Genomic DNA, 18,361 nt, shown 5'->3' with positions numbered 1-18,361 from the left:
TGCTTGAGACCACAGCGTCTCAGGCTGTGGCTGGCCCAGGGTGGGCGGGCGATGGATCCGGATCAAAGAGGAGGATGCGGTTTTGCCCACCTGCCTGGGAGCAGGGCGGGAGCTAGGTTGACACCTGGAAGCCAGGGCCCCTGGGAGAAGAGGGGAGTCGCCTCCCTTGCAGGGCCCCATTCACCCCCAGCCTGGGCCTTGCTGCTGCTAGAAGCTGCAATTCCTGAAAAACCAGCTCCTAGACAAACAAGAGACCAACCTGGCCCAGTCACAAGAACCCCCCAGAAGGCACCAGGACCACCCTGGAGGTGGGTGGGCTGGGGAGGAGGGGTTCTGTTTTACTGATGAGCTGCATGGGGGTATTCCGGTCCCATCTTCACCAGCTACTGGCCTAGAATTTCCCAGAGCCTCTCACTGAGGGCTGGTCCCAAGGGTCCAACCATTATGGACTTCAGGAGATGGAGAGGGATGCAGGAAAAACATGGGGTGTGGGTTGGGGGTGGGGTGCTGAAGGTTAGCAAAACTTGTCGGGGGAAGGCCAGAATAACCATACATAAACAAAATGTTTTGAAACCCCCCCCCCCCAAACTCATGGCTGGCGCTGTAGCTTAACTGTTGAAAGCTTGCCTAACATGTGTGAAGCCCTGGGTTCCAGCCACAGTACTGAGAAGGGAGGGAGGGAGGGAGGGACAGAGGGAGCGAGGGACAGATCTGTGTTAGGAGTGGTAGTGTACAACTGTGACCCCAGCACTCAGGAAGCCGAGCCAGGAGGACCAAGAGTTCAAGAACAACCCGAACTATACAGTACGATGTCATCTCGAAAGTGAACAGGCAAAGCCAGGGAGTGGTGGCCCACGCCTTTAATCCTCCAGCACTCGGGATGCAGAGGCAAGCGGATCACTGTGAGTTCGAGGCCAGCCTGGTCTAGAAAATAAGTCGAGGACAGCCAAGGCTACACAGAGAAACCCTGTCTCAGAAAAAAATAATAATAGTAAGAATAAATAAATAAATAAAAATAAATGGACAGGCAAGTTGGCTTAGGGAGACTTGCCACCACACCTTAGCGCAACCCCCAGAACCCACACGGTGGAAGGAGGCAACAGAGTTCCACAAATTGCCCTCTGACCTCGACACGCATGCTGTGGCACACGCACGCGCACACAGTAAATAGTCACACACAGAGAGAGAGAGAGAGAGAGAGAGAATCCAAGACAGGGGACTCAGCTGTAGAGTGCTTGCCCAGCATGCACCAAACACTGTTCAAACCCTAGCTAGCACTTCATAAACCAAGCCTACAAGTAAAAGCCTGTACGCCCAGCACTTGGGAGGTGGAGGCAAGGAGAAAAGATGTTCAAGGTCATTCTTAGCTAAATACTGAGTTAGAGGGCAACCTGAGGCCCTGCCTCTATAGAGAAGAGGGAAGAAAAAAAAAAAAGAGGAGGGGGAAGGGCCCCATCATACAAAGACACCCACCCACACCCACACTGCCCAAGGTAATACAGCTTTATTTTGTCTCCCATAAGTCACGTCACGGTTGTGAGGGCCACATGGCCCTCTCATCCTGCTTCCCCACCCAGTAAAGACACTTGGAATTTCCACACCAAACAAAGCAGCTACAGTTGTTGACACATAACTAGGGACCCCCCCACACACCCCAACCACACCCCGACTCCCGGCTGGTGCAAAGGGAACCTAAGAGATGGTTATGACGTCACTCAGCAGACGGCTCCCCGCCTGGCACCATCCCAACTTTGGCTCTCTCGGCCCTACAGCAGAGCCCACCTGGGAGGCAGAGAATCCAGGACCAGAGGCTCCCCCCGAGGGCAGCAGCAGGAAGGTGTAATTTCATCGCAGGGGCTCGCTGGGTGAGTCACCAGAAACGCAGGATGAAATTCCAGCTCCTGAGACCAGAAAGTGGGTGTATTCCTGGCCCAGGGTCAGCTCCCAAAGGGGGCAGGGAAGACACTCCTGAACAAAGGGGAAAGAAAGAGGCTCCCTGGTTTTGGACAGTCCCAAGCTAAGCACACAAACTCCTCGGGAAAGCTTGGATTGCCACTGAGATGAGGCTGAGGATGTGCGTATATGGCACAACCAGGACACCGGGTCCTAGTCAAGTGACTGACAAGAGCCAGGCCTGGTGTGGAACACCTGTAAGCCCAGTATCTGAGGTACTGATAAGGCAGGAGGAAAAGGCGTTTGAGCCTTGTCTATTTTACAAAATGAGTCCTTGGCCAACCTGGTCTACACAGAGACCTTGTCTCAAATAGAGAGATTAGGGATTTAGCTGACTTGTAGAAAGCCTGCCTAGAATCCCCCAGTGAGGTGCAGGAGGTGTGGCTCAGCAGTAGAGTACTGGCCTAGAATCCCCCAGTGAGGTGCAGGAGGTGTGGCTCAGCAGTAGAGTACTGGCCCAGAATCCCCCAGGTGTGTGAGTCAGGAACAGAGCATCTGCCTGGCAAATGTAAGGCCATTGATTCAATGGAGGTGAGGTGAAAGAGATCGAAAGGACTTAGTCCTGGTGCACGCCACACCAAGGGCATCACTGAGTGGAAGAAATTCGTCTCCAAGGCCAACATGCTCTGTCACCCCATCTATGTAAGGCTCTAGAAGTGTTACGACTAGAGACAGAACACTGGTCAATAACTGTCAGGGATGGGGGCCGATGAGCTACTACAATGGGACTGAAGGACTGGCCCTTGCTCTGATAAAGGTAGGATCGTGTTACCAGGCGGCGGTGACACACGCCTTTGATCCCAGCACTTGGGAGGCAGAGGCAGGCCGATCTCCATGAGTTCGAGGCCAGCCTGGTCTACAAAGTTAGTCCAGGACAGCCAAGGCCACACAAAGAAACCCTGTCTCAAGAAACAAAAAGTAAGCCGGGTGTGGTGGCGCACGCCTTTAATCCCAGCACTCGGGAGGCAGAGACGGGCGGATCGCTGTGAGTTCAAGGCCAGCCTGGTCTACAAAGTAAGTCTAGGACAGCCAAGGCTAACACAGAGAAACCCTGTCTCGAAAAACCAACCCCCCCCAAGAAGAAACAAAAAGTAAATTAATAAATAAACAAATGTATTTTATTTTTATTACTGGTGTGTGCGTGTATAATGGATGTGCTGGGCCCACACGTGGAGGTCAGAGGACAACTTCCAGGAGTTGGTTCTCTTCTTCCACCATGTGGATTCCAGAACTTAAATGCAGGTCATCAAGTTTGGACGGCAAATGAATGTCTCTTTCTCCACTGACCCATCTCACAGGCCTGTGGCAGGATATCCAATCACACTGTGAACCCTGAGATTGTGTTGTTTACTGGGAAAATCTGGTTTTAGTTGTGGTGTGGCTCAGCCTTGGCACACACCTCTAGTCTAAGAGCTTTCTGCTTGAATATTGTAAACAGAATTAAATAAGGTCAACCACAGGTCAAGAGGCGGAGCAAGGAACCAGTTGACAGGAAGTGAACATAGGATTATTAAGAAAAACACACAATGGGGCTGGAGGTTTGGCTCAGGGGTTAAGAGCACTGACTTGTCTTCTAGCAGACTGGGGTTCAATTTCCCAGCACCCACATGACAGCTCACAACTATCTGTAACTCCAAAATCTAACACCATCACACAGACATACATGCAAGCAAAATACCAATGCACATTAAAAAAAAAAAAAAGGCTGGGCGTAGTGGCACATGCTTTTAATCCCAGCACTCAGGGAGGCAGAGGCAAACAGATCTCTGAGTTGGAGGCCAGCCTGGTCTACAGAGCAAGTTCCAGGACAGCCAGGGATACACAGAGAAGCCCTGTCTCAAATTAATTAATTCAAATAAATAAATAGAAGCCAATTGTCCAGATGGTGTGAAGCCAGTCTGGTCTACAGAGTGAGTTCCAAGACAGCCAAGGCTACACAAAGAAACTCTTGTCTGGGGGGTGGGGAAGGGGGAAAAAAAGAAAAGAAATTTACCCTCATTGTGAGGTGGTAAGAAATGGGACCTAAATGAGAGCATTGCATTGGTGAGGTCATGAGAAGCAAGCCGCCATGATGGCGTTGGTAGGGTTTTAAGGGAAGAGAGGGGCAGGAAAGATGACTCTGATTAAAAGCACTTACTACAGGGCTGGAGAGATAGCTTAGAGGTTAACAGTACTGACTGTTCTTCCAAAGGTCCTGAGTTCAATTCCCAGCAACTATGTGGTGGCTCACAACCATCTATAATGAGATCTGGTGCCCTCTTCTGGAGTGCAGATAGAGCGCTCATATACAGAAAATAAATAAAGAAAAAAAATTTTTTAAGGAAGAAAGAAAAGAAACTACTTCTTGCTCTTCAAAAGGACCTGGGTTTGGTTCCCACCACCCATGTGTGGCAGCTCACACCACCTATGACTCCAGCTCCAGGGAATCTGATGCCCTCTTCCGGGCTGCACAGATGCACAAACCCACATTCGCACAAACACATACACACATGACAATTAAAAATGAAATCTCAGGGCTAGAGAGACGGTTCGTGGTTAGCACTTGATCTTGCAAAGGACCAGGGTCCGATTCTCAGCACTTAGACGGTGGCTTGAAGCTGTCTGTAAATCCAGTGCCAAAGGATCTGATGCCCTCTTCTGAACTCTCCGGGTACCAGGCATGCAGCTGGTACACACACACACACACACACACACACACACACACACACACACACACACACACACAAAACCATGCATGCAAAACACTAATACACATAAAACAAAACAATTAATAATAATAAATAAATAAAAACATTTACAAAAGGAACAGAAACTCAAACTTGTTTATACGGCCATGTACTCCTCAAATTCCTATCAGAACGGCCCCACCATCAGGAAGGCTCCCACAGTGGGGCGTGGTGATCTACATAGCAAGCTCCAGGCTAGCCAGAGCTATATCCTGTCTCAAAAAAAAAAATTTTTTTTTAAAATCTTGCAAGATGGCATATGCCTTTAATCCCAGCACTCAGGGAGTCATAGGCAGGTAGATCTCTGCGAGTTTGAGGCCAGCCTGGTTTACAAAGTGAGTCCAGGACAGCCAAGGCTACATGGAGAACCCCTGTCTAGGGAAAAAAAAAAGATGTGGGCCCCTTAATCTCATGCCCTAAGAACTATAAACTAAAAACTCCTACCCAGTCTACAGTATTCAGTTGTAGGCATAACGGGCCAAGATACATTTGCTGGGTGCGTCCCATGCCCCGCCCCCACCCAGGGAGGCAGCCTTTCTCCCCAGCCTGTGACCATCGTAGGAAGAGATGGGAGACTCCCATCTTGACACTAAGAAGGGGACGGCAGAGAAACTGCCTCCTACTGCTCAGTTTTGGCTTTACCAATCTGACAGGGTCTCACTGTGTAGCCCCAGCTACACAATGTAGACCCGGTCTGGGCCTTGAACTTAATAGAAGAGATCCTCCTGCCTCCGCCTCCCCAGAATAGACTCCAAAACAAGAGCTTGGGATCTGAGAGCCCTAAATCTTCGTGTGGAACAGACCCCTCTGGCGAAGGTGGCCCTTAGGCCCCAGAGTGAAGTAAACCGTGTAAACTCCAAAAAAGAAGTTAAAGACACCAGGTAGGATGACTCCAGATTTAAGCACTTTGCCTCCTGTTCAGCCAATTTCAGTCTTACAACCAACGCGGTGGGAGGAGGGAACTGCCTCCTGTCCTCTGACCTCCACACGCAAGCTGGGATATCGCATGCACACACATGCACACGCTCCCACACACAAAGTTTATAATGTGCTTGGAGCACAAACACGAGGACTTAAAATCAATCTCCAGAGCCCATATTTTAAAAAAAAAAAAAAAAAGCAAAGGATGAGAGTCAGTCAAATGGCTCGGTGGCTAACCCTGCTTGCCACCAAAGCCGATGGCCGGAGGTCAATCCCCAGGACCAGCATGGTGGAAGGAGCGGGGGGGGGGGGGGGGGGGGGCCGCACACGCCTGTAATCCCAGCACTCGGGAGGCAGATCCCTGAGGCTCACTGGACAGGCAACCAAGCTTACTTGGCAAACTCTAGGCCAAAGAGAGACCCTGTCTCAAAACTCAAGGTGGAGGGGGCTAGAGAAATCGCTCCATGGCTAGGAGCATGTACTGTCCTTACAGAGGACTCACTTTTGGTTCCTAGCACCCATGGCAGGTGACTCACAGCTGTCTGTTACTCCAGGTCCAGGAGATCAGTCACCTTGGTCTTCCACTTGTGCCCTCTCCCCCAGAATTAAAAATAAAATAAATCTAAACAAAACCAAGGCGGAGCCAGACGTGGTGGCACATGCTTTTAATCCCGGCACTCAGTAGGTAGAAGCAGGCGGATTACTGTGAGTTCGAGGCCAGCCTGGTCTACAAAGTGACTCCAGGACAGCCAAGGCTACACAGAGAGACCCTGTCTCAAAAACAAAAACAAAAACAAAAAACAAAGTGGAAAAACAATACAAAGAAAAGAGCTCCTAAGAAACAAAATACCCAAGGATAAACTCTAGCCTTCTCCTCTGTCTGTCTGTCTGTCTTGTCTGTCTGTCTGTCTGTCTGTCTGTCTCTCTCTCTCTCTCTCTCTCTCTCTCTCACATACACACACACACAGACACAGATACACTTAGACAGACAGACAGACAGACAGACACAGACACACACACACACACAGGACTATACATCAGGCCAGCTTGCTCTAACTGTCCCTAGAGCCCTAGGTGTGTCCTGACCCGGCCCCCACCTCTTCTCCTGGACCCCTCAGGCCCCAAAAGGACAAAACTACAGGGCTGGCAGATAAACTCCAGGATCTCCAGATCAGGGTACTTCTTAAACGAACAGTAGTTCTCAGTAGAACTGCGTCATCCCTGACTTATCTGCAGTCCAAATTTAACCAGGCGTCCTTATTTTTATTAGCTAAATCTGGACTTCAGGAGCAGGTGGCCCTGAAGGAGGGAGACAGGTGGACCTGCAAATAGCTCCAGGTCAACCAGGCTCCGCTTGGGGGTCAGAAAGAAAGGTGTTTGTGGATGAGCGTCCTACACTCCCTGTCCAGAACAGGGCCATGACTCACCCCACACCCATAGAGGGATAAAGTCCATCCATGGAAGAAAACCTAAATGCATCTCCAACAAGCTGGCACTCTGAGCCTCGTCCTGCTGACAGCCATCACTGGGACACTGGGTCTGCAACTAAGCATCCAACCACACGCCGTGTCAGCTGGGTCCTTGTAGGAACTATGACCCAAGCTGGGTGCAGAGGCAGGGGCAGAGGTTCCTCTTGGGTCATAGGGCAAGGCATGGGGAGCGCTGCAAGGGAAACCCAGGCTCCCCAGCTTCCCACACGTCTCCTGTCCACCCTCAGTAAGCCCCTGAACCCAAGTGACCGTCAAAACAGGAAGTCCAGAAACGAGGTAGAGTCAGAGAAGCATCACTCTTCTTTTATTTATTTATTGCAGCGTTCCTGAACCTGTAGGTAGAGCCCCACTTGGGAGGTGGGGCACTGAAGGACTCTTTAACAGAGATGGCCTAAGACACAGATGTTACAATATGATTCACAGCAATAGCAAAGTTACATTTAGGAAGTAGCAACAAAAATAATTTTATCATCAGGGGTCAATACAACATGGGGGAACTGTATTAAAGGGTCTCAGCATTAGGAGGGTGGAGAGCCACTGGCTTTGTTATTGTTGGTGGTGTGTGTTATGTGTGCGTGCAATCGAATGCAGAAGCCCGGAGTCAACCCTCAGGGATTGTTCCTCCAAAGGAGTTGTCCACCTTGGTTTTGTTTGTTTTGTTTTTGAGACAGAGGCTTACTATGTGCCCCAGCTGGCCTGGAACTCACTATGTAGACCAGGGCTGGCCTCATGCACAGTAATCCATCCACCTGCCTCTACTTTTGCCAAGTGATGCCTGCACCACCTGAAGGCCTTGTTTGTTGGTTTACTAAGACCAGACCTTTTGCTGGGGACCGAGCACTCACCAAATAGGCTAAGTAAGCAAGCTGGCCAGCAAGCCTCAGGGGTCCATCTGTCCCCACGTCCCCAGTACTGGAATGACAAGTGTGCACTGCCATGCCTGGCCTTTTACAGGAGTGCTGGGTTTGAACTTGGGTCCTCCTGATTGGTGCCAAGCACTCTACCTACCTATCTCCCCAGCAGCTCAAATCAGGGTTGTCAGACCACAACAAGCCTGCTGACCAGGGGCTCTCCAGTCCTCCAGGCCAGGAATCCATCTTTCTCACCTATAAATGTTTTCATTTCCTCCGATGAGGGGAGGAGATGAAAGTGGTACCCAAGGTTTACAAATCCACGGCTTGGGCTGAGCCCAGAGCGTTTGTATCTAACTATTCCTAGGCCTAGGCCTGGAAGCTTCTAGCCTCCAAACAATCCAATGTTCTGCAAGCCCGGTCCTTGAAGGCTTCACCTTCTAGTCTCTGCCTGCTAACCTAGGCCTAGAATATTCTCAGCCTCTGAGACTTACTGCCGAATAAGCTCACACTTTCTAGTTAACTCTAGCTGGTTGGTTCAATTCAGCTGTTCTAGCTCAAAACTCCTCTTGAAGCTGACTGATTTTTGTTGCTGTTGTTGTGGTTGTTGTTTGTTTTTGGTTTTTGAGACAGGGTTTCTCTGTGTAGCCTTGGCTGTCCTGGACTCACTTTGTAGACCAGGCTGGCCTCGAACTCACAGAGATCTGCCTGCCTCTGCCTCCTGAGTGCTGGGTCGAAGCTGACTGATCTGAACTGGCTTCTTTCCACTTCTCACTGAATTGCTTGGCTTGGAAAAAACTGCCTCTGAACTTCACAAACTCAGCTGCATTCAACTGATCTGCACTGCGCTCCTAAACCTCTACTGTACTGTCTCCACCAACTCCCTCGCTAACACACACACACACACACACACACACACACACACACACGTTCTATCTATCTATCTATCTGTCTATTTATCTATCTCTCCTCTCTCTCTCTCTGTATTGCTCCTAAGTAGCTTCTCTTTCCTGTCTGTTCTCATGAGAGTTGAGCTTATCTGATCTCTGACTTGGTCTGTCAAATCTTTCTCTGATTCATCACTTTGTATGACCCTCAATTAGACATCATTGTTTGGGATGAAAGGTGTGTACTAAATTCCAGCCAGAGGGATAAAAGGTGTGTCATGTCTATACTCCGGCCAAAGGGATTAAAGGTGTGCACTAAGGGTGTGTCTGTACTCCAGCCAGATCACACAAAGACCTAAATCTTTGGATGTGATCCCTCGCTAGAGCAGCCATGTTGCTGGATTAAAATTCCTCTATTCTCACCTTCCTTCTAAGTCTCCGTTGGGACTACTCTACTCTCTGAAGGGTCCACCTCTCCGTCTCTCTTCATCTGGGAGTGCCTTTATGCAATCTGAACTCAGGTCAAGCCTGCAATCCTAGGACCTGGGAGGTCTGAGGCAGGAGGATCAGGAGTTCAAGGACAACCTGGGCTACATAGTGAGACAGTGTTTAAATACGAATAAAGAAAATAAGAAAACACCACAGTGTGAGGTCTGAGCCCTCAGCCAGGATCCTGTTCCGTTCCCGGGAGCTTCTGAATTAAACCTCCCAAATCCTGCTTTTCAAGTGTCTGTCAAGGTTTCCAGAGGCCCCAGGCAGCTGGCTTGTGGCACTGGCTGCTTGCCACACACACACACACACACACACACACACACACACACATCTGAACATCAAGATGCAGGACAAATCACCACACTGGGGAGTACAGTGGCAGGCTTGTGTTTAGGGGAATACATAGGTTGGGGAAACTGACAGGGTGTCCCTTGGAATGAAAGACGTCCCTGAAAGACATGAGGACTACTACTAGAGTATAATCCCAGCATTTGGGAGGTTGAGGCAGGAGGATTGCCCTCTCAGGTCAGCAGGAGCTATAGGGCAAGGACCTAGTTAGCGTAGGGTATATTTCAGCCTACAGACACATACAGACATACACAGAGAGAAAGAAGAGAGGATTCCATTCACTCGTTTACTTACTCCAACACGCAGCCACTCAACAAGTAAGTCTCATGCTCCCCTCCCCCCCACACACTTATATCTAGTACAATCAAAAGGGACACCCTTGAACAGCCAAGCAAGATAGCGAGAGGAGAAAGCCAGGACGGTATGGAAACACAGATGTGGCAGGCTCTGGGGGACAAAACATAACTAGCCAGGTCTTGAAGTTTGAAAGAAAAGAGGAAAATTCTATAGGTTTACACAGCCTCCCTTAGCCAGGTGGACAGAAGGATTCCGTGAGTGCTGCCAGGTGTCACAGGTGGGCCAAAGTGGGAAAAAACCAGAAAACAAAAGCCAGGATCCAGGCCAGGAGATGCTGACTGTGGTCCCGAGGTCACACTCAAGACATGGTGAACATCCCATGCCTTCTCACCAGGGAAGCTCAACTCAGGTCTCCAGCAACCCAGCTATTACCCAAGCGTGCACGCCCCGACCTTTGCACATGCAGCAAATGAGCAGCTGCCTCCGAGACCTCTATTATTATGTCTGCCTCTCGGACTATCTCCAAGTACCAGGCATTAGACCGCCGCGTGTGTCAGAGACCGGGCTAGGCTCCTGGGAGCCTGCCTTAGATGACAGCAAAAATGACACTAGTATACTGGGAAGAAATGACCCTTCTCCCTTGTGTTTAGAAGGCAAAGCACTTAAGGAAGTTAGGCATGCCTCTCAAGATACTGTCCCCAAGACCAAACTCTGAGGACCAATGACCAGACAAGGAGAGATCCAGTCCTTCCTTGTTAGCCGGCTGGGATCCACTGGGACCCTTAAGAGTTGGAACTGGCAATTTTCTAGGTCATCCTTGGGGCTGGTTATACAATGAGATACAGTCTAAACCCTTCCACAGCCCAGAAGCAGGCTAGGGGGTTCTGATAACCCCCCTCACCTCCACGCTAAGGCCTGTTTCTAGGTCTGCTGGTAGATTCTCGAAAGGGTCCAAAGTCAACCTCACACACTCCTGGATCACTAAACAAAGTGACTTTGATGGACCCGACACGGGACAGTATGGGCACCCCCACTTTGATGCCCCACTGCCCAGCCCCTCCCAGTTGCCAGCCACCAGCCTCCTACCACTTCCTCTTGCTCCAAATAGAATAAATAATCGATGCCATGCCCTTTCCCTCTGGGAATGACGCTGCTAAAATAAATGACCGGATCAAGGCACCTCCCAGGGCCAGAGACTCGAGGGCCACAACAGAGGAACACGGAAACACTGACCACTGACCACCCAGGAGCAGGCCAGCACTCTGAGCCGAGAGAAAGAGAGAAGACCCTTGAAATTCCCCGCTCTTCTAAAAAGCTGCCCAAGCCCAGCCATCACAGCCCACATTCCAGATACACACTCCAGCGTTGAGCCCAGCTCCTGAGCTCTTTCACTTCACCAGGAACTACCACGTCTAGTCTACTCCTGGGAGGCCGGGTCGCCAGACCCGAAGCCAAACTAGAGCTCCGCTAGCCTCCGGACAGAACAGCCAAACTCTGAGAGCCACGGTCCCCCCTCCCTCCCCCCAGTTTCCCTGGGGCCTAGGCCCGGGAAAGGTCGCACTCTCAGTCCCTGCCTGACTGCAAAGCTGGGGGGTCACACGAATCACACGATCACTCCTAGAGACTCCGGATGGGGAGACTCTAAAGAACCCTTTGGCCCCTCCCCCTCCTCTTCAAGAACTCAGAGACCACCCACAGCCGAGGCTCCCCCAACTTGTACCTTGGCACCCTCTGTGCGCCTCTTAACTGCCACCCTAAGTCTTTTTACCCTCACCCCCAACCAACCAAAGGAGTCCGGCTCCCATGAAAGCCAGCCCCTTTCCAGGCTGACCCCCCGAAAAGAAACCGCCGCTCTGGGGCAGTGCGCGGACTCAGCTTGAGCGTTGGGAGACAGGAGAGGAAAAGGGGGGGGGGGAGGAAGAAAGCTTCTTTCCGACGCCCCCTCCACCAACCTCCCACGGCAGGGCAGTACCACTGACCTCATTCGCCCAACTGTATCCAGGCCTGCCGGGCTCCAGGCCAGTGGGGCGCCTCTCTCTCCACCTCCAGGGAATGTGAGGGTGAGAGGGGTGACTGCTTTCCCGATTCCAGCAGGTATCCGGAGGGGAGAAACTGACCATCCCAACCCATCCCCCTCCAAACTCGAATTATAATCCCGATCACGTGCACACACACCCCAAAAGGCGGGCCTTAGAATTGAGACACCTGGAGGGGGAGGGGAGGGGAAGGGACCTCCCATGCACACAACACACTGAAAGGGGGGAGGTGTACAAAATAGGGGCTCAAGGCCAAGGCAAGCTCCGGAGCACCCCCTCTCCATCATCCTCCATCCCATCCCCCACTCCCACCCCACCCCCAGTCAAACTTTCTCCTTTTTTACCTTGCAGGATCCCCAAGCGCTCCGGGCGCCCCGGCCCCGGCCCGGCGGCCAGGACTCGGTGAATCCAGTCGCCTCTGGTTGCTGAGTTAATAATCCGGGAATGGGGGACAGGATCAGTGGAGGGAGGGAGGGAGGGAAGGAGGGCGGACGCGGTGCGGGCGGCCGGCCGGGGGCTGCGCGGGGCCCCCACCCCCGGCGCGGGTTGCGGCGGAGGGCGGGGCGCAGAGCGAGCGCGAAGCCGAGCCCGGGCTCTGGGAGGTTCTCTCTTTGTTCTGTAATCCCAGTAAGATTGCCAGCCATTCGCCCCGGCCCTAATCCCAGCCCCGCGCAACACCACCCTCCATTGGCTGTCATTTACATACGGGATTAGCCCGCACGGCCCGCCCCGTGCCACCGTGGGGGAGGACTCACAACCTTAGAGCCTTGAGACTCCCCCAGCCACGGATTAGAACCCCATCCCCTGGGAGATCAGGATACATCAAGGTCACTCAGAGGACGGCTGGAGGATCCCTGGATGGCTTGCCCTGCTGGTCACTCTTATTCCCCCACCCCCACCCCCAGTGTCCAAGGTCGGAAGGGAGGGACCCCAGGTTTCCATCTTAGATGGCCTGACCCAGGCCTTTTTATTTATTTATTTTCATCTCAGGATCTCATAAAATCCAGGCAGCAGTCAAACTAACTAGGGTCCTGAACACTTAGGAACTGAAACAGAGGATAGCCTTGAACACCTGAGCCTCCTGGCTCCACCTCCCAGGTGCTGGGATTACAGCCTTTCACCTACCCCAGGAAGGACTCGAACCCAGAGCTTCCTGCATGCAAGGCAACCGCGTTATTAACACAACTGCGTCCTAAAGCCCTTATTGCTGTTATTTTAGGACAGTTTCCCATACCCTACACTGGCCTCAAACTGGAGGTAGCCGAGAATGAGAGAATGACCTTAACTCCTGATCCTCCCTGCCTCTACTTCCCAAATACTGGGATTACTACTGGGCGCCACCACAGAGTTCTGGGACCCAGTTTTTAATTTACCCTCCATCTGACTTCCTGTATGCTACTAAATGGAGGGGGACACCTCCCCCCAGCCTCCCCAAAGCCATATGCTCCAAGTCAACCCAGCAGTTGGTAACCAGGTGGTCCCCTGAGTCCCCAGCTAAGCCTTTGCTGGAGTAGGCAGAACAGAGAAAGAGAGACATGTACCAGGAAACTCCCCAAACCACCGAGGGAGGTCCTGTCTCAGGTGCAGTAAGTCAGAGGTAAACAGAAACTGGACATGGTAGAACGCGCCTGTAGACCGGGCACTCAGGAGGCTGAGGCAGGAGGATCACGAATTCATGTTGGACTGAGCTTCATAGAAAATTCTAGGCCAGTCTGGGCTTAGAGACTCCTTGTTTTTAAATAATATTTTTGGTTTGCTTTGGTTTTGGCTTTTGGTTTTTGGAGACAGGGGTTTCTCTGTGTAGCCCTGGCTGTCCCAGAACTCTCTTTGTAGACCAGGCTGGCCTTGAACTCACAGAGATCTGCTTTGCCTCTGCTTCCCAAATGGTGGGATTAAAGGCATGAGCCACCATGACCTGCTTAATATTTCTTTTCTTTTCTTTTCTTTTTAAGAGCTAGGCTTAGCGGCTCTCATCTATAATCCCAGGGCCTGGGAGTCTGAGGCAACAGGATGGCTGAGAGTTTGAGAGTTTGAGGACACTCACCTGGAGAGGATTGGAATCCAAGGTCATCCAAAGCAGCAAAGTAAGTTTGAGGCAAGCCTGGGCTACATGACAGGCTATCATAAAAATAAACAAGAATCTACATGATCCTGCAAGGCAGTGGTGGCGCACGCCTTTAGTCCCAGCGCTCCAGAGGCAGAGGCAGGAGGATAGCTGAGTTCAAGGGCAGCTTGGTCTACAGAGTGAGTTCCAGGACCGCCAAGGCTACACAGGGAAACTCGGTCTCAAAACAAAACAAGAACCTATCAGATAGTTTTCTTTCTTTCTTCCTTTCTTTCTTTATTTTTTGGTTTGGTTTTTCAAGACAGGGTTTCTTTGTGTAGCCTTGGATGTCCTGGACTCACTTCCTGGACCAGGCTGGCCTCGAACTCATAGAGATCTACCTGCCTCTGCCTCCCAAATACTGGGATTAAAGGCGTGCGCCACCACTGCCCACAGAGAGTCTACCAGATCTTAACAGAGCCTTACCTGGTCTCCTTCCAGGTCTCCTCATACATACATATTCAGCCCAGACCTTAGTGACAATTTAATAACCTTGAATGAGCATCTCCAGGGAGCTCCTCCTCTCAGAAGGCCAAGGAGAAACCAGAGGGGGCCCTTGTGCCCACAAAGGAGTTCGGGCACCAGGAATCCAGAATGAGGCCATAGGTGATAGCCCCTAGAGACCTAAGGATGCCTTGAGGCCACCTAAATGGTCCCTCTGACCCACTTGCATGGCATCTACCCTAGTGTGACACCAAGGCCAATACAGCTATCAGTGGTCTGGCAGCTGACTGTGTGAGTTCAAATCCCGGCTCTTCTACTTTCTACCCACGTGACCTGGGGCTTGCCTTGGCAGTTCCCCTGTCTGAGTTTCCACTTCCTCCTTCCTATAGCCTCTCTGCCAACCACAGTCTGACTCCCACAGTGCATAACACTGAGAACAGCCATCATTTGTTAGGCATCTGCTAGACACTTAGGTATAAGTTCGGTCCAAGTGACATGCTTGCTATCCCAGCTGCTCGGGGTCTGAGGCAGGAAATTGAAAATTCATTATCTGAGAGCTGGAGAGATGGGTCAGCAGTTAAGAGCACTGACCACTCTTCCAAAGGACCGAGATTCAAATCCCAGCACCCACATGGCAGCTCACAACTGTATGTAACTCCAATATCTGCCACCTTCACGCAGACATACATGCAGGCAAAATACCAGTGCACATAAAATAAAGGTAAATAAAATTTTAAAAAAGAAAAGAAGCAGCCAGGCGTGGTGGCGCACGCCTTTAATCCCAGCACTTGGGAGGCAGAGGCAAGCGGATCGCTGTGAGTTCAAGGCCATCCTAGTCTACAAAGCAAGTCCAGGGCAGCCAAGGCTACACGGAGAAACTCTGTCTCAGAAAGAAAGAAAGAAAGAAAGAAAGAAAGAAAGAAAGAAAGAAAGGAAGGAAGGAAGGAAGGAAGAAAGAAAAAGAAAAAAGTTTAAAGCTACTCCAGGCTACATAAGAACTTGCCTTAAAATAAAACGAGTTTGGGTCTGGAGAGATGGCTGAGTGGTTAAGAGTACTGACTGCTCTTCCAAAGGGCCTAGGTTCAATTCCCAGCACCCACATGGCAGCTCACAACTGTCTAGAATTCCAAGATCAGACACCCTCACTCATATATGCAGGCAAAACACCAATGCACGTAAAATAAAAAATAAATAAAAGGGGTTTAGTCCTGAGACTTGGGAGACAGAGGCAGATAGATCCTTGCAAGTTCAAAGCCAACTTGGTCTACAAAGTGAGTTCCAGGATTACATAGTAAGACTCTTGTTAAAAAGAAAAACAAATAAAAATGTTAAGGGTCTGAGATGGTAGCTCAGTAGCTTAGGTTTTTGTTTGGTTTTTTTCTTTTTTGAGACAGGGTTTCTTTGTTTAGCCTTGGCTGTCCTGGACTCTGAGTATAGACCAGGCTGGCCTCGAACTCAAAGCATTCCTCCTGCCTCTGCCTCCCAAGTGCTGGGAGTAGCTTAGGTTCTTCTTCTTTTTTTTTGGGGGGGGTGGTTTTTTGTTGTTTTTGTTTGTTTGTTTGTTATTTGTTTTTATTTTTTTATTTTTTTTATTTTATTTTTTTGTTTTGTTTTTGTTTTTTTTTTTTTTTTGAGACAGGGTTTCTCTGTGTAATCTTGGCTGTCCTGGACTCACTTTGTAAACTAGGCTGGTCTCGAATTTACAGAGATCCTCCTGCCTCTGCCTCCCGCGTGCTGGGATTAAAGGTGTGCACCACCACGCCCGGCTATAGCTTAGGTTCTTATGAGCACAAGGATTTGAGTTTGATCCCTACAACCCAGGTAAAAAAGCCAGACCTGGGTGTGGTGGCTTGTGCCTGTAATCCTAGCACGTGGGAGACAGAGGCAGGTTGATCACTGTGAGTTCAAGGCCAGCCTGGTCTACAAAGCAAGTCTAGGACAGTCAGGGCTACACAGAGAAACCTGTCTCGAAAAACCAAAAAGAGATGAAAAAAAAAAAAAAAGACAAAAAAAATTAAGAGGATGTGGGAAAGGAAAGGAGTCCCCTGAAATCTGGCTGAAGCCTGTTTCTCCAAGTGAGAATCCACAACTTCAACTTTTGCTTGAGACCTTTCTGCCTTTCCAGTCCCAAACTTGTTTTAAAAAATAAAATTTTTTTTTTTGAGTCTCAGGAAAAACCCCATAGGCTCCTGGTTTTACCTTATCAGATTGTCATCCTGACCAAGACCTCCATCCCGTAATCTCAATTATCAAAGGATGTTTGTGTGGTAAAATAGTTTAGTAGGTAAAGACACTTGTCACCAACCTTAGTGACCAAAGAGTGATTCCCTGGCCCTACATAGTAGAAAAAGAAAACCAATTCCCACAAGTTGTTTTATTCTCTGACCTCCAAGTTAAGAGTACTGTAGCACATGTGAATGTGCTCAAATAAACACCTAAATAAACGTTAAAAAAAAAAATTCAGAGGGGGAGAAAGTTGCTTAGCAACCCTTTGAACCATCAAAATGGCACGTTTGTCTTCTCCTAAGACTCCATGACTCACACCCAGACAAAATGTGTGTCTCATTTTCCCCTAAGTGAATACCTTTCTCACCTCAACCCCTTAGGCAGGATCTATGGAGCCCTGGCTGTCCTCGAACTCACGTCTTAAACCAAGCTGACCTCTCAGAGGTCCTCCTGCCTCTGCCTGTCGAGCGCTGGGATTAAAGGCATGTGCCACCACACCCGGCCTCTTTCTATTTTTAATAAACTCCAATGCTTCTCCACACTGGCTCATCCTCAAATTCTTTTCCTCCTTAAACCAAAGACCTGGTTTTACCCAAGTTGAGACCCAGAAACAGATCAAAAGAACTCTGCAAATGCGCCGGGCGTGGTGGCGCACTCCTTTAATCCCAGCACTCGGGAGGCAGAGGCAGGCAGATCTCTGTGAGTTCGAGGCCAGCCTGGTCTACAAAAGCATGTCCGGGATAGCCAAGGCTACACAGAGAAACCCTGTCTGGAAAAAAAAACAAAAGCAAAACAAAAAATAACTCTGCGGGCTCCTGAAGGTGACATCCTGGAGCTGTGTCTTTGGTCCCTGCTGCTGCTGCTGCTCTGCTGCTGCTGCGTCTGTTGGTTTCTAAAAGAAGTATTTCCCTCACCCCAAATTGTAGCCCTTAGGGCCTGCGGAGTAGAGACCTACAGGGGCAGAAGACCCTCTGAGCTCAATCCTTCTGTCTGCCATCTGCCGACAGAATCCAGGACAGCAGTAATAGGAGGAAGGGGTGAGTTTAAAGTGCTTCCTTCCAGACTCTGGGTTCCTGTTGGCTCCCAGAAAAGCCAAACAGCCAGCCGTACACCACACATTTGCAGGCAGAGAACAGGAAACGGTCGGTACAACAGCCACCTTCCCCCCCTTGTCCCAGATTCCACTCAGCCACATGCTATGAACTTTTGCTTTGTTTTTCAGGACAGGGTTTCTCCATGTAGCCCTGGCTGCCCTGAAACTCACTCTGTAGACCAGGCCGGCCTGGGACTCAGAGATCCACCTGCCTCTGCCTCGCGAGTGCTGGGGTTAAAGGATTACAGGTGTCCATCCAGTGCAATATGGACTTACCAGTGGAGTACGTTTTACTGACACTGTGTATCCTTAGCTAAGTTAACCAGCCTCTCTGGGCCTTATCTTCCTGAACTGCCCATAAAACAGAGCTGAACTAGACCGTGTGTGTGTGTGTGTGTGTGTGTGTGTGTGTGTGTGTGTGTGTGTATTCCATGTTCCCAGGCTGGCCTGAGGAGGCTTCTCCTGCGTGCACCTCCTGAGTTCTGCGACTGCC

At 50.3% G+C, this 18,361-nt stretch overlaps 1 protein-coding gene and 1 long non-coding RNA gene across 9 annotated transcripts in view; one reads left to right on the top strand and one right to left on the bottom strand.

Moving 5' to 3' along the window:
* Positions 1-12,619, bottom strand: part of GTF2IRD1 (GTF2I repeat domain containing 1) — a 93,740-nt gene extending 81,121 nt beyond the window's left edge. For 4 of the 8 annotated variants that reach the window (XM_084764565.1, XM_084764566.1, XM_084764571.1 and 1 more), the window contains exon 1: positions 12,346-12,618. Coding sequence is in view for 1 of the 8 variants with exons in the window: in XM_084764568.1 (XP_084620694.1) it covers positions 11,945-12,085 (141 nt within the window). In the remaining 7 variants the exon portion in view is untranslated. Of the gene's footprint in view, positions 1-11,944; positions 12,230-12,345 lie in introns of those variants that run through there. The other 4 variants (XM_084764564.1, XM_084764567.1, XM_084764569.1 and 1 more) reach the window with 3 other exon arrangements.
* Positions 108-3,035, top strand: LOC311587635. Its single transcript, XR_014775924.1, has 3 exons — positions 108-308; positions 1,773-2,331; positions 2,385-3,035. It is a non-coding gene; the product is annotated as an uncharacterized lncRNA (long non-coding RNA).
* Positions 12,620-18,361: the final 5,742 nt, after the last annotated feature.

The sequence above is a fragment of the Acomys minous genome, assembly GCF_964271855.1.
Source record: "Acomys minous genome assembly, chromosome: 16".
Taxonomy (NCBI): Eukaryota; Metazoa; Chordata; class Mammalia; order Rodentia; family Muridae; genus Acomys; species Acomys minous.
Note: the sequence above shows the minus strand (reverse complement) of the source record. Positions and strands in the feature narration are given on the sequence as shown.